This window comes from Larus michahellis, chromosome 10, assembly GCF_964199755.1.
Source record: "Larus michahellis chromosome 10, bLarMic1.1, whole genome shotgun sequence".
Lineage (NCBI taxonomy): Eukaryota > Metazoa > Chordata > Aves > Charadriiformes > Laridae > Larus > Larus michahellis.
Window position 1 is genome coordinate 23,969,371 of NC_133905.1, and position 14,731 is coordinate 23,984,101.

General features: G+C 42.9%; 1 protein-coding gene across 4 annotated transcripts in view; it reads right to left on the minus strand.

The window, feature by feature from the left end:
* The window catches only part of PHF2 (PHD finger protein 2), a 90,811-nt gene that overhangs the window by 16,930 nt on the left and 59,150 nt on the right, over positions 1-14,731 (minus strand). For all 4 annotated transcript variants that reach the window (XM_074602597.1, XM_074602596.1, XM_074602599.1 and 1 more), the window contains exons 6-16: positions 12,308-12,494; positions 11,588-11,750; positions 10,055-10,142; positions 9,351-9,457; positions 8,104-8,195; positions 6,750-6,839; positions 5,056-5,427; positions 4,000-4,119; positions 2,627-2,745; positions 1,777-1,955; positions 1,477-1,550 (exon numbers count right to left, since the gene is read on the minus strand). In XM_074602597.1, the coding sequence (XP_074458698.1) occupies positions 1,477-1,550; positions 1,777-1,955; positions 2,627-2,745; positions 4,000-4,119; positions 5,056-5,427; positions 6,750-6,839; positions 8,104-8,195; positions 9,351-9,457; positions 10,055-10,142; positions 11,588-11,750; positions 12,308-12,494 (1,591 nt within the window). The remainder of the gene's footprint in view (positions 1-1,476; positions 1,551-1,776; positions 1,956-2,626; positions 2,746-3,999; positions 4,120-5,055; positions 5,428-6,749; positions 6,840-8,103; positions 8,196-9,350; positions 9,458-10,054; positions 10,143-11,587; positions 11,751-12,307; positions 12,495-14,731) is intronic.

Genomic DNA, 14,731 nt, shown 5'->3' on the forward strand with positions numbered 1-14,731 from the left:
CACCCTAAGAGCAGTGTTGCTGGGTGCTGTGTTGCTTTCTCAGCCCCTGCTCCTGTTCTTGAGACCACGACCCACGTAGCAAAAGAAGTGGCTGTGTGGCCGTGACTCTGTCAGCCCAGGTAAGCATCGGGGCACGGGTCTCTGCCTTGCACGACTATTAACATAGCCAAGCCAGACACAGGGACAGACCCGCTCCTGCCATCCCTGCTGCAAGGGGACAGGAAGATCTGACAGAGGAATGGAACAGACGCGTATGAACAGCAGCATCTGAGACCACTGAAGGAAGCTACCGGCATCTAAGTATCCTTCCGGGGTTGGCACCTCTACGCACTGTGGTCTAGGGGATAACAGAACAGTGTTTTCCCCTTCCCTGTCCTGCTTTCAGGCCTCTAAAGCCCCTGTCCTAATGCTTAGCCTGCCAGTTAGTGCCCTCTCCAGGAACTGGCCTCCCTCCTTAAGCTCCTGCACAGTGACATCCCAGCACGTTTTGCCCTGTTTCCTGTGCACTGGTCTTCGGATGGCAACTACTGACTCGCTCTTGAATATGCCTGAGCCAAACCAGGATGAAAAAGATTCCCTAGTTCTTCGGGTCAAACATTTCAGTCATGTACGGTTCTGCGTTAACAAGCTGGTTTGCTTTTTCTGACTGATTCAGATTTTATAATATGAATTTGAATTAACCACAGTTGGGCAAAACATTTAATTTTAACGTCATTTAATGTAATTCGATTTCCAGCAGACCTTCAATGCTACCACAGAGCAAACTTACGGCTGTGCTTTCAGCGTCCTGGAGGCAAGCTATCGACAGGCACATTGACACTGCCGCAAGTCAGGGACATGCCGAGGTCTCTTGCAGAGCCAAGGGCATTCTAGATGTAAGTCCGTAATGGGCAAAGGGAGACTCTGCTAAGTGATAGCAAACTAATCCTTTAATTGCTACGTAATAGGTATTGAGGGCTTCTAGTAACGTGAAACGCCAAGTGACGTGAGTTCAGCTGTATTAGCATTGCTCCGAGATTCATCTGTCAAACACGAACATGGAAATTTAACGACCCGTGTTCAAAGCACATGGAAAGGGGGGAACAGACACTGGTTGGAAGCACAGCTCGGGACAGACCCCTCTGCCTGTCAGCAACGTCACACCAAGCCAGGTACGACAGAAAACTCCCTCTGATCCTTCCCATTCCTTCTTATGGCCTGCTCCTGCTCTTGTGTCATACAACTGTCACGGTGCCCACGCACCCTTCCCATCAGGCCTGACCATGTACAAGGAGCTGAAGCCACAGCACCAAATTATGCCTGCCCTGGCAGTGGCTGAGTGCTCCCTGTTCTGGGCAGACTGTGACTGCAGGATGAAGGAGAGGATGTGACAACAGCCCGGGAGAAGGCTCTGCTGCTGTCATGACAGTACTGCCCACGTGCTGTTAGAGACGTACAATGGGTGCCTGCTTGTGACAGGTACAATAATAACCATACCTTGTATGATACCGACTCCACCTTTGGCTTCTTAACAGGAGTGTGCTGCAGAGTGTCTTTTTTATCCGATAAAACTGAATTAAAAAAAAAAAAAGAAATACAAAGTCATGGTTCTTTTCCCTTCAAAAGACAGCACTCCTAAGCTGTAACTTCTAAAGCAATCAAATCCACTTATATTTGACTGACAGTGAAGACGCGGCTTGCTTATTATAAATCGCATAGATTTTAAAGACTAATTTTGGACAATCAACACGTAAGACCTCGTTGTGGACCTACAGCCAAAATAGGAAATATTCTTACAGGGCAGTTCTCTTTTTGTAGTGTTTTTCTTCCTTCTGATTGGAAACTCATCAATTTTTAGTTCACCGTCATCTGACACATATTCATATTCATCTCGTACAGGTTTTGCTTTATCTTCTTTAAAATTCTGCAGCGACCCAAACACACTAGTATTCAGCTGGGTTTTGACTCCCTTTGAACTGAAAAAAAAAAAAAAAGAATTACAAATCAGTAATAATACTTTGATTGGAAAACATTTTGCGAATTGACAGAGAGGAAGACAAAGAGTACCTTTATATAGAAATCTCAGTCCACTTGAACCACTTTCAGAGGTGCCACAGCAACTCAAGTGATTTTACAAACACATTTCTGTACCTACAATTTATATCTCAAAATATGAGGCCGACTAGAATAGCCTTGGCTGGCTTCAAATAAACACTATGTTATTTAAAGCTGTCTCGAGGTATACCACGATATGCATAATGCAGACGCAGCGTGGAATTTTGGGATGCAGAGTTCATTTAACAGTTTCTTAAAAATGTACCCTGAGCAGGACCTGCACAAAACCCGCTTAACGTAACTCCGCTAGTAAGAACCCAAAGTGCCAAAACACGCGACACCGCCTGAATAGTGAGGACACTGTTCTCAAGCAAACTACCAGCCTCAAAGACAGGTCACCGCTGTTATGGCCACCTATGCTGGGTTCTAGGTAAAAGTAAGTTCTGGAACGAAGAACTTTTTGCTGAAGTGCATTTTCTACATTGATCAGAAAGGCAGATTTTCACCTTCTTGCATAAAACCCCATAAATAACGACAAGATTTTTTAATCTGCTTTTTTTAATTGACGTGCACTGTCGTATTTTTTACTTACCCAAGCAACTTCTTATTAGAGAAAGAGAATGTAAATTTGTTGTCCTTATTTCCCGATAAAGGTGTCTTTTCCGATTTGTGTTCCTCCTCCATTTTTAGAAGTGAATCAGGTTTACTGTTCTGAAAGGCAAAAGACCCAAACGAAAACAATAAAATTGGCTGAACGAGTTGCTGCTATTTCAGATTCCTAGGTAACCTCAGAGAATCCGCTGATCTACAGACAGTGAAAAGTATGTTCCCCCAAATGAGGTAAGGGATAGGGACTATTCCTTAGACTACGTGGGTTTTAGCTCAGGGACTTGTCCCTGTTCAAGAAGCGCTTCGCCACCAGTTTAAGCAGTGCCTGCCACGAACACAATGCCAAATTTAAATACTGCTCTCTCTAAATCGCCACGGACTGATGTAAAATACAAAGACACACTTTGTGAACCAGAGCCCAGGCTCAGCTCGCTGCTCGTCGGCATCGTGCCTGTGTGGCTGAGGACAGAATCCAGCACGGTGCCTGTAACCTCCCAAATACAACTGCATTTCATTCCCAGGCTCCACTTGCTTCTTTCACACCTTTAGAGAGCTTGAATTATGAATTTAATAATGTAATATCAAAGTCATTCAGTAAAAAGGAAGCCTTTGATTATTTTTTAAGCTTCACCTTAATCCTTTCCTAAGCTGTACTGGCTGTGGAATTAATTGGTACGTATTGATCTAATCACACTAACCGTGACTTTTTTTAACACAAAAGATTTAGATGTCTCTAATGTTAATGATTCATGATTCTTAGTACTTTCCCCACATGAAAAAGCATGCACTTCTGTTTTGTTTTGGGGAATTTGCTTGCACCTTTGCCATTAGAAGTTCACAAAGCGGGCAAAATTCCGACCGCTATTTCTGTGAGAAAGCCTAGTGTCACCTCATTTTAAATGGTACCTGGAGAAAAAAATGTATCATTCTATGAATGAATTTTACTCACCCTATATTAGCCCTCCAGGAAGGCAAGCTTTTAACTCCTATGGCATAATTCAGATTTCATTAACTCTACTTTTATGCCGTCGTTAGTTATTGACTTCTCTGGAACTACTCCAGACTCAAAGTAGTACAACTACATTAAAGTAAGAATCACAAAAGTGATCAGCGCCGAAAAATCTCACTATTAACAGTGTTCCCACTGGACTCAACAAAGATGAAGACGGACAATTCGGCACGTGCTTTTGAAGAATCTACCCCCCCCCCCCTTAACAGTGATTACTTGATTATTTTCTGCTGAAATTTTTTCTCTGAGAACTGAAAATTAGTGCCTCGTGCCCTCTGCACATTTCTCCACCCTTGACTTATCACCATGTGGCAGAACCAGCAGCAGAATTTAACAGGAGACATTACCTTATATTTCCATTTGGCTTCTGTTTTGCTTTTATTTTGCTCTCGAACTTCAAATTTCTCCACCTCATTCTGCTTACTAGCAGTTTCCTTATTGGGAACACTTAAAACATTCTTTGCGGCCTGGGGAAAAAGTCAGCATGTACTCTTAATGAGGACGGAGGGCCGGCATGTTACAGAAAGGTATTTTTTATCTGGAATATAACATGATATATTTTTGAAAACTCCTCTTCTGATTCCTTCTTTTCGAACCCGAATGTGAGATTCGATGACATGATTGCTGCTTCAGAGAACGCAGACGACTGGCTGCATTTCTCCTGGATACACCAACATACAAAATGAATGTAAAAACACGCTAATCTCCCTGCCTGTCGCTCCGTGGGCAGGTGTCGCAAACCGCATACCAACTGCCGGGAAATTCAGAAGCACTTTAGAAAAGACTTATGGATACTTCATACCAAACAGTGTACAATACATTGCTCTGCCAGTGCCTCAATGAAATCCCGGCCCCTACTGAAGTCAGCAGCAAAATTCACGTCGAATTAAAGGACATCAAAATGAAACTTGTCCTACATGGGCAAAAATGGAAGCAAACTATTGTTTTATCTTCGTTCACTCATTCTAGAGCAAAATCTCATGCAAATAAGATGCTTTAGAATGAGTTCCTTCACCTTCGATAACTGATTATGGAAATGCACCCAAGAGCGCTAATAACACTTATAAGAAGAATGTAATAGTTCAAGAGGCAAAAAAAAGCGCCATTTTTAATGCTCATCTCGCCTCAGTTTGGGCAGGGCACTGGCAGTAGTTTGCCAGACCTGGCGTGAATCAATAGGTTTCTCGAAGGCTCCACGTCAAATGATTAACCAAGCAAACAGTGAGATCAAACCAAGTCGGGTAAGAAAAGGGCGATAAGCTAGCAATTACAAAACTTTCATTTACTTCAGTGGAGACAGGCTTTTCCACTGTGTTGCTTAAATTATTTTTTTCACGAGACCCAAGGAGTGATTTTATCCCTATTATGGCAAGAGAACAGGGAGAGGTTAAAATATGACCCACCTTCCCCTTCTTTGGCGTCTCGATCTTTGTCAAAGCCTCCTTTGTGTGTGCCTCCAGCAAGTCGAGATTCGGGATGGCTGGCGGTGGACTCTCCTTTGCCTTCTTTCCTTTCTTTTTTCCTTCTCCCTTGACTTTTGGTGTTTTGGGAGGCTTAGGGGGTTTGGGTGGCTTGGGAGGTTTGGGGGGTTTGGATGGCTTCAGTTGTTTGGGGGTTTTCACAGTTTTGGGAGTCTTTTTTTTAGGGAGCTTTTCCACAGGTGGGGGCGGAGGCGTCACTTGGACGGGTGATGGTGCCTCCTCCTTCTCCACAGGACAGATCTCCTCAGCATTCGTGTTGGCACTCGTGTCTGCTTTGCTGGCTTTCGAAGCATTCTGGAGTTTAGCACAAAATGGGAAAGCATTCAGACCCATCCGTCTCACGTTAGATATTCCCCTGCCACCCTTCCTTCCTCGGGGAAACAAAGCCCAAAGATCCCCCCCGCTCAGTAAAGGGGTAACTGCATTCACGGTGGGGCTGTGAGGCTGGCCAGGGAACGAAGACCCATCACACGCCACAGTAACGCTCTGCTCACCACTAATTCCCACCCCCACGTTGCTCAGGCACAACTTTCGCCTGGAGAAACTCCAGTGGCTCCATAAGGAACGTAACTCTCACCAGGTTGTATCGTCAGGTAGGACTGTTAAATGGACTGCCCACACAAACAAATGTATAAAATGAATGGCCTTTTGTTTAAAATGCTAATCAGCTTGAGCACAAACCATTTCCATTTAACTCAGATGTGATAAATGCAGCAGAATCGTGTTCCATGCCCTCAGGAAAAGTAAGCAGTAAAATAGCTGCCCAATTAAAATTAACACTATATGACTAATTAACAAGAAATTATTTTCTGCTTAACTTGACATTTTGACAATTAGAAAACGTAAAACTACATCAAAGAGGATAAAAGGACAAGATAGATTTCAATTTTCAGGTCTTTGGGTATAGTTAGAAAAGGGGTAGAATGTAACGCAATGTCTTCTTAAAACAACTGAACTAGCCATTGTCACCTTGCACTGTCACAGGTCACCACTGAGTGGAATACGATACCGGACTTAATGGATGATACCTCCAGGAAACCTACTTTTTGGGGGTCTTTTGGGGTTTTTTTGGGGGGGAGGGTGTGTATAATTATTATCACATTTGCTATAGTAACTCTGCCTAGAAGCCAGCCAAGAGCAAGGCTTTCTATTGGTACGACGCAGAGAATAATAGTCCCAAGCCCAGACAATGTCATAGACAAGACCAATGAACATAAGGAAAAGAAGATACTACCCAGGGAACACAATCACAGGGACGGCAAAAGTGTTCTTTGAATTCTATCATATTTTTGGGTAGGGAGTAGCTAAAGTGAGAGAGAAAATAAGGACGGAGACGGGAGCGTGGCCCGCCCAGCTAGGAGAGGGTGGAGGAGGAAGGACGTAGGACAGGCAGACACAGCGTAAAGCCAAGGAGAAAGCAAAGAGGAGCCCAGAATACGCGCTGAGTCAGCCACAGACAAGAGTCTTGAGCAGTCCCCCTACCCTGAAACCTCACGTTGAATTCTTTTAATGAAGAAAGAGGGGCAAGAAGATTCATTTATTTCAAGTCATCCATCTTATAGCCTAGATTATTAAAAGACCCACAATATAGTTAATGTTATGAAAAGAGCACAAACCTCACTTAATCTTATCTCTTTGGCAAGGTCCTTGATAAGTTGTGCTGGTTTGAAGTTTTCTGGTAGCTCATCTTCATGCTCTGCTAAAGCCTAAAACAGAACAAAGCCAGACCGCTGCTTCTGTGCATGTTTTTTTGCAAAAATATATTAAAAAAACCTCATTAAGTGAAAGATCAATATTTTTCCTATGTACTGAAATCAATACTGTAGTCCAAATAAGGAATAAAATATACTTTTTTTTTCCCCCTCCTGGATGTTATTGTAAATAGTTGGGTTTTTTTCAGATATTCCTGCTTTTTCACAACTGTAACATCACTTTGCTCATCCCCTTATATGAGATTCTGGGTGAAGTTCCTTTTCCACATCTACAAGGAGAGATTGTCTCTGTCTTCAAGGAGCGCAACAGGCACATACCTTGTCAGCAGAGTGGTTTGGGAGCTCCCTGACGGGACTGACAACATTTGCATTCACAGGCCCTGTTATAATATTCAAAGTTCAACTTTACCTAAATGCCAACACAGTCTCATTTCCTTTGACTCACTACTTCTCATCTGCACAGCAAGTGGAAAAATAAACAGGGTGACACGGAGAAGAGAGCTTCCAGACCAGCCAGTCCTTCTGCAGGAAACCAGGGAGCAATTCCAAATCCAGGCTCAAGCACTGGCTTTTTGCAGTAGGGAGCAGCCAAGTCCCTGACTACATCTAAATGTGGGACAGCCACCTAACTCACCTAACTGTGTATGCAACATCGTGTACTCAGATGCTCATCCCTCCTTCAAATGTTTTAAAATCCTAAAGCTGCTAGTTCCCCTGTTCGCATTTTATGACTGAATGGCCTGTCTCCTGCAGAGAATTCCCCCAAACTGTAGCAGTAGCGCATGCAAGAATAACACTTGTGAAACGACTGCAGCAGGAAATTCAGGCTGCAAATCCCTTTAAGCCTTCTCTCCAACCAAGATGTATTTCCTGGCTCAATTAATGTGTTGATTTGCAGGAACTTGTGCACACAAAAATGCAGGAGTTATTCTAGGCCTCACTCGCATACCCAACCTCTGCTTAATTGATTTGGCACATGAAAATGCTCAGAGCCAGGGAGAACATTCATTCAGTATCCTCTCGGCTGTGTGCAGAATTGAGTTTTTTAGAGCTCCGGTGTTAGCTTTTTCCTCGCTGACTCCTCATGTGGCACTACGAAATCCCAGCTACTGCCCTCCTCCCCCCAGTCCCTTCTCTTTGCGATTTCAGAATTAGCTGTTGTGCTACGGAGATATTATTTGTTCTAGCATTTGCCCTCTGTTCCAGTGACTGACAAACCTGGGGAACACACAATACTAAAACAGGCTGCTTCTCCTACCTGTTTTTTAGTCCATGACCTGAAAGCACCATTGAGAATTTTTGCTCCTTGGAGTAAATGAGCAGGAGGTTGTTGCCCAGCTTTATGCAAACCTAAGGAGAGGAAAAAAGCAATGCCATTCAAACGCCGCTCACTGAAGTCGTTTTACATAAAGCCTTTAATTTGAAAAAGTTTAACTGTGAAAGCTGACTCTTTGAAAGTCGGTCACCACAAATGAATCCCTGTTATAACTTGAAGGTAATAAGGAGTATATTTACTGTGTCATAAATCCAACTCAGCCTTCCTACACTGTGCTCCTGTAAGTTATGTCTACACTAGCAATCCTTCCGGTTCCTTTCTTGCTCCCATACTCAAGCTAGCTTCCACGTTCATACATCCTAGGCTGTGGGAATAAAAAGGTACCATCAGCGGTTCTTTTATTCTGACTGAAAAAGCAAGTACCGATTATGTGGAAACAAAGGTTCTACTGGGCAAAGCATTTCACTTCTGCCTGAGCACACGCTTGCCTAAACCTTTTCCCTCATTCCAGTTTTTGTTCAGAGTCGGTCACAAGGGGCCCCTTCCTGGTGACACTCAGAGGGACCCCTCACCTTGCTTATTAATTAGACACATTTTTCTCATTATAAAAGGATCTGGTGGGTGTCTCTAGACACGTTCTGTAATAGGCGAAATAGCAGCAAAGAGCAAAGTGAGACCGAACCTGTAAAGAACATGCACGCATAGATGTTTGGATCAACTCTGAAGGAATCTGATCTGGAAGATTTTGAATTTCACAGAAAACTTTGCTTTAATTCCCAGTGCTCCCGCTGGCCACATCTTTGACGTTCCTGTGGCCCTGTATACATGCGACCTGCCCACATACTTCGAGTGGGATCAGCAGAATGATGGGAGAAGGAAGTGCGACTCTGTGCCTTGGGCTGACAGAGCGTGTAGTTCATTAGGTTAAAACAGGGAACGAATCCAGACTTGACAGGCAACTAAAAACTAAAAAAAAATGTTACAACATTATTTGCCTCTCAGGCAACTTAAATACAGTTTATAAAGCAACCTCCTCTTACGCATAGCTAAGAGGGACAGTTAAGGTCCTTCCTAGAGCGAGATGGCAGGATGTTAAGGAGAGAGCTGGAACAAGACTGATTTTGGCCACCTGTCCATCTTCTACGTGACACATCAGCAGAAATTAAGAGTAACTATTTTAAGGCCCCCAAAGCTAAGGAGTTGAAGCAGGCAAAGAAACGCCGTTTTACCTTTGAACGTCTCTAGTAGATGCTTTCCCATATACCAACATGCAGTTTCGAAGTTTGGAAACTGGGTCAGGCTGACAATTTTCAACCGTCTTTCTACTTCATATGCCCTGCAATACAAAGCCACATGAACTTAAAGCATAGCAGGTCACAAGTATGTCGCACAGCGACAAGCACCGCTCATAAATGCCCGAGGTTCATTTTGCAGTGCCTCATTTCTTTGTGCTGCTACTACGTATTCTGGCATCAGACCAAAAGCGGAACACAAAAATAACACTAGTAAGGAACTCTGCGATAGAGATGTAAGACAGTTTTATTGCATTATTCGTCCAGCCTCAGTAAAGCATTGTCTTACACTGGGCAAAGAACCCAGCTGAGCAGATGGGAGCTTATCCAGAAGGTGAACGGCATGTTCTAGGGTAAAACTCCGGAGAGTTTCTAACAGTTCTTCCTTCAGGACTCAGCCACATCAACCCAAGCACCTCACATATCCTTCCATGCGCTATGCAATAGGCGTAAAGACAGCTTGGAATAACTCAGCACGGGAGAACGCGGTCGAAGGGGACAAATGTGGGTACACTTTCCAAACTTGCCCAATAGAGCTACATCAACTTTATTGTAAATGTAGGTTAATTAATAGAAGAGAAGACGGCCAATTTATCAAACGCGGAGCCTCTTCCTAACTTTAGATTTTAAAGACAGATTACCTCATCTGCATTTCAACACTTAGACTGTGTAGAAAATGTCCTGCAAAGGCCAGGCAGTCTACAGGTGTTAGAGTTGCATAAATCCAACCTGAAAGAGAAAGAGAAGAGTCCTGAGGATAAAGACTGGAATCACAGTAATGAAGACTTTATTCACAACACGATGTTTATACTTCACTTAGCAACTTACTTCCTAGGTACCGATACAGCTCTTCAGCCCAAGTCAGCACCAGAACTGCCTACACTTTGAACAAAGTTGCATCTGGCCCCTCGTTTGTTTTGCACAATAAAGGCCCAGCCCGGGAAGGTGCCATTGCCTCTGACTCCCAATCCCAGGGCTACCTTCAGCGGTGGCAGACAGTGGAAAGGGACATCCTGCTCGCGCTGACATTACTTCCTTGTTTCTGTGAACAGCAGCAGCAGCTACAGTGGCACATTAGAAAGCAGTACCTGCTTCCTCATCACCACGAAATCCGTGACAGCTCCTGACATTGACTTTATTGTAGTGCCAGGAACAGGTGTTTTCCAAACACTTATTTTCATACAAAAATCTACTTGAATTAGTCGATCTCTATAAATTATTCCACCATCTGCTCCACATATGGTCATGAGAGAAGTACCTACTTCCCACTTTTTACAGTCAAAGTAAAATTTAAGTGCAAGACCTACTCACATGCAGAAAAATGGCACTACTGGACGCTGCCCCCAAAATCCAAGTACCAGTGCTGTTACTCACACTGCCTGGAAACCTCAGCTCAGACTATGGATCGAGTGGGCAGTGCACCATTTAAAGGCACACAGAGGGAGAGAAAATCCCTCTCAGGGATTTTGAGGTAACAGGGAGGGCTGGAAACAATGCAAATGAGGAAATAATTGTTCATGGTGAGAGGACGGTGAGGGACAGGGGCAGGAGTAGAACTGCGTTCACCTAAAACTCTGTGCTATCCGCTGATCAACTCCCTGTCCTTACGAAGATCCTACCAGGAACTGAGAAACACAAAATCCACCATCCCTAACCTGCAATGAAAGCCTGAGTCTATCAAGTGACCCGTAAAAACCGGTGACACCCAGTCTTCAGCCTCACGTGAAACGATAAATGCACACTCACACTCCTGCAGGCACCTATAGTTCCTTAGTGTCACAGGGAATCAATGACTATGAAAAGGATTTTGTGGGGAGCGATGGTCAGCAAGTAATTCAACATGAATTCTCTGTTAGATGGCAAAAATCACCTACGTCATGCCTGGGTATAGAGAGAGAACTCGTGAGTTATTGCAACCCAGCCAGACCAGGAGTGGAACGCTCTACCTACTAGTTGTATTTTTAAGAGGGTGCTAAAATATTGACAGAAAGCAGTAAAAGTTCAGGTTTGGTTTGGCGTTTATTTGCAAACATATGCAATTACACTTCTACTGAGAATTAGACTTCACACTTTGTCAGAGAAAGCGGTCAAATCACATCCCTTTGGCATTTTGGACGCGCTATTTCAGCAGCTCTAAAAAGAGCAGGAAAGCTCACCTGCAACAGCCTGCTCACCTGATGGAATGAAGAGCGTCTGTCCTTGTTTAACTGTGCACTTGTAACATTTATCTACTTGGTCTGCAAAAAACATCTCACTGTGGTTTGCTGCCGATTGCCAGCGTTCATAAAGAGAAATATTTGCAGAGGCCGGTTTGATGAGATAAAATATCTTTTCTCCCTGAATTAGAACAATATAAAATTAGCAACGAGCAGCCAAACCATGCACTGCTGCGCTGGCACAGAGTCATGCGCACACACACACAAATATTTATCTAAAGAAATATATAGCATTATATATTTTAATGCTATTGAAGTAAAATTTACTTGTCGGCTTTGTACAGAGTGGCTGAAACAATTAAATCACTAGCTGACCACATTTTCTCAGACTTGTGGGACTGATGTTGCAAAAAGCTTACAGTGCCAGATTCCGTTATCCTGCAAAAGCAGGATGTAATATCTTTCAGGTCTTAGGTGATTCATGTGCAAAAGGCATGAAACAAATATTAAAATCCAAATACAGTGAAAGCACACAGACAACTTCCTCTCTCAGCAGACCCTGGCACCGCTGAGAGCGTACCCACTTACAGCAGTTAAGGCTCTGCCTATTTCTTACGGATACAACAGGACCGTGGGGAAAAAAACCCGAGACCTGTATTTTTGAGAGAATTTTAGAATGGTCTTTGCATGTAAAATTTAGTTCATTACCAGATACACTGCAAAAACACGACCCCTCACCTTCAGCACATGGTACCACGCAGAAGCTCCTCCCGAATCTATGTGGAAATCTGTGTAGCTATCCTTCACGCAGATCAGGCAGTACTTGGTAACTTTGGGTTTAGCCAGAAGAGCATCATCAGGCCAATAGTTTTCCACCCAGGACAACTTCTTAACTATATCTGGAGGCTCTACAAAACTGGACATCCTTTACAGAGAGAATTGAAAAGAAACACGCATCCTTTTTAAAAAAGCGCACAAGGACTCCGACAGAACGAAAAGCGGCTCTCGTACTTGCTTGGCAATCTGAAGCAGCTCCTTACACGTCAGCAGAACGGCTCTTCATTCAGAAAAACTGCGAAAACTGTTTACAGACCGAGATTTAAAGCTTTTTAAGTACGATGACTTAGCAATGATCCTTCGACTTCTTTCAGTAGAGCTATTTATGATCAAGCACATGCTGTTTATATTTTTCCCGTCCCTGCCTCTTGCTATGTAGGCGCAGTTATCAAAAGCGCTGTTATCACAGCCACTTTTCCAGCCCCCTTCAGAGGAGAAAGTGAAAGGTGTGCTCTCTTACATAAACGGTCTGGCAAATCTTAAAAGTCTGCAAGTTAAGCTTAGTATTAAAAATCCTAACAACAATATCATTAATACTTAAGGACTAAGTCAGTCTCGGTTCTGATGCTGAAAATCGCAGTGATCTTTTCATTTGGACTGACTAAATTACATTAAAAGCTCAGAAGAAGGAAATAGTCTAATTTGGGTTGATAATGTGAATATATTTAAAATAAAACATATATAACATTTATTTACATGATTTATACAAATCAATATATTTATTTACATTCTGCGTAGATTTATGTTGTATATATTTTTTTATATAGTATTTCTATATTAAATATATAATAGATGTTATTAATCACAGCTAAGACAATGCAGTGGCATGATAAACAGCTATTAGAAGTGCCTCACCCCAGAATGTGCTAAATTTTGTATTTAAATTGTCCAAAATTTGGACCAATACTTGCAGGGGGTGGAGGTTCACTGTCGGACACTCTAAAGTACCACGTCAGTAAGAGTATCTGCACTTCAAACTAAAATTAAATGCTCCCATGTGTCATTTATGCTCACTGTCAAACACTGATAACAATAGCTCCCTTTAAAATGGCAGGGAAAGATGGAGCACTGCATTCAATTAAAGTGTCACTGTCTATGTTAAGAAATAAAATATTTGCTAGTTAATGTCTAAATTAGCAGCATATGAGTGACAGCTCCAGCAGTCCTTCAGAACAAAAGACCTCCCGTTATTCTGGGATAATGGCAGAAAGCTAAAAAATTCTCAGCTGAAGATACTGGTAATCTTTGAAGCCTGTAATTACTCGAGATGCTTTCTGCAGAAATGGGTGTGCACCACTAAAACACTAACTACAGGGCTAAAGGTAATGGCTTTTAAAAAAATGAGCTTGTAATTATTCATCAGCCTTCTTTTTTAAGGCTACATTAAGTCTTCTTGCTAAAATGGAATGCTCCCCAAAACAACCATTCTTTATTTTTATGTTGACACTCATCATCATCTTGAGTAGCGTTTGTACATACACAGGAATCTTCTCCTTCCCTCAGTTCTCTGGAAGTACTAGCTACCCAGGACTACAACAACCGTAGAAACAATCTGCACAGTTGCGTGAAGTTCCACACATTATAGATGCATCTGCCTACTTCTGGAATAAAAGCACAGCTCAGGTGATGAATACAGCTATATAAGGCACAAAGCGGTAACTTGAACGCTTAGGCACTTACATCGGCTAATTATCCTATATATGAAACGTACCATAAAGCATGAGGAGGGTAGTAGGCTTCCTGTCCTTGAGGGTGGGTGATACCCACATCGCCAGCACCATCGCCTCTGGCTCACTGCATCGCTAAAGCACCTCAGAGTGAAATTCCCAGCTGACCTGCACTGTCACCCCCCCCAGCTTTCCATCAAGAAGTCAGCATCACTCTAGTTCCGAACTGCTGTCATACAGAGCACAGGTTAACTCGCAAAAGCACTGAAACTACAACTATGACACGTGGTATTTATAGAAATTTCAAACTTGGCCTCATCCAAGGACATCCAGTGACATGTGACACTATACCTAGAGCCACACCTCATCTATTTACTTACTCGTTAAATGAAGGATTTCAGAAAGTAATATATGATGCACTCAAATCTGCGCTATACATCTCTACAACCCATTTAAAAAAGAATGCTCCAAGGAGGTCACCATGTTTTTAGATCACCTGAAGCTGGAGGAAAGGCTGTCGCTGCCTTATATCCATCAGGATTGCCACCTCACCAGAAAAATAACACAGAATATTAAAAGATAAGACTCCTTAATGTCTATGTTCTCCCAGAAACCCACATACAGTTTTATTATACCTCTGTGGTCACCTCTGTCCTCC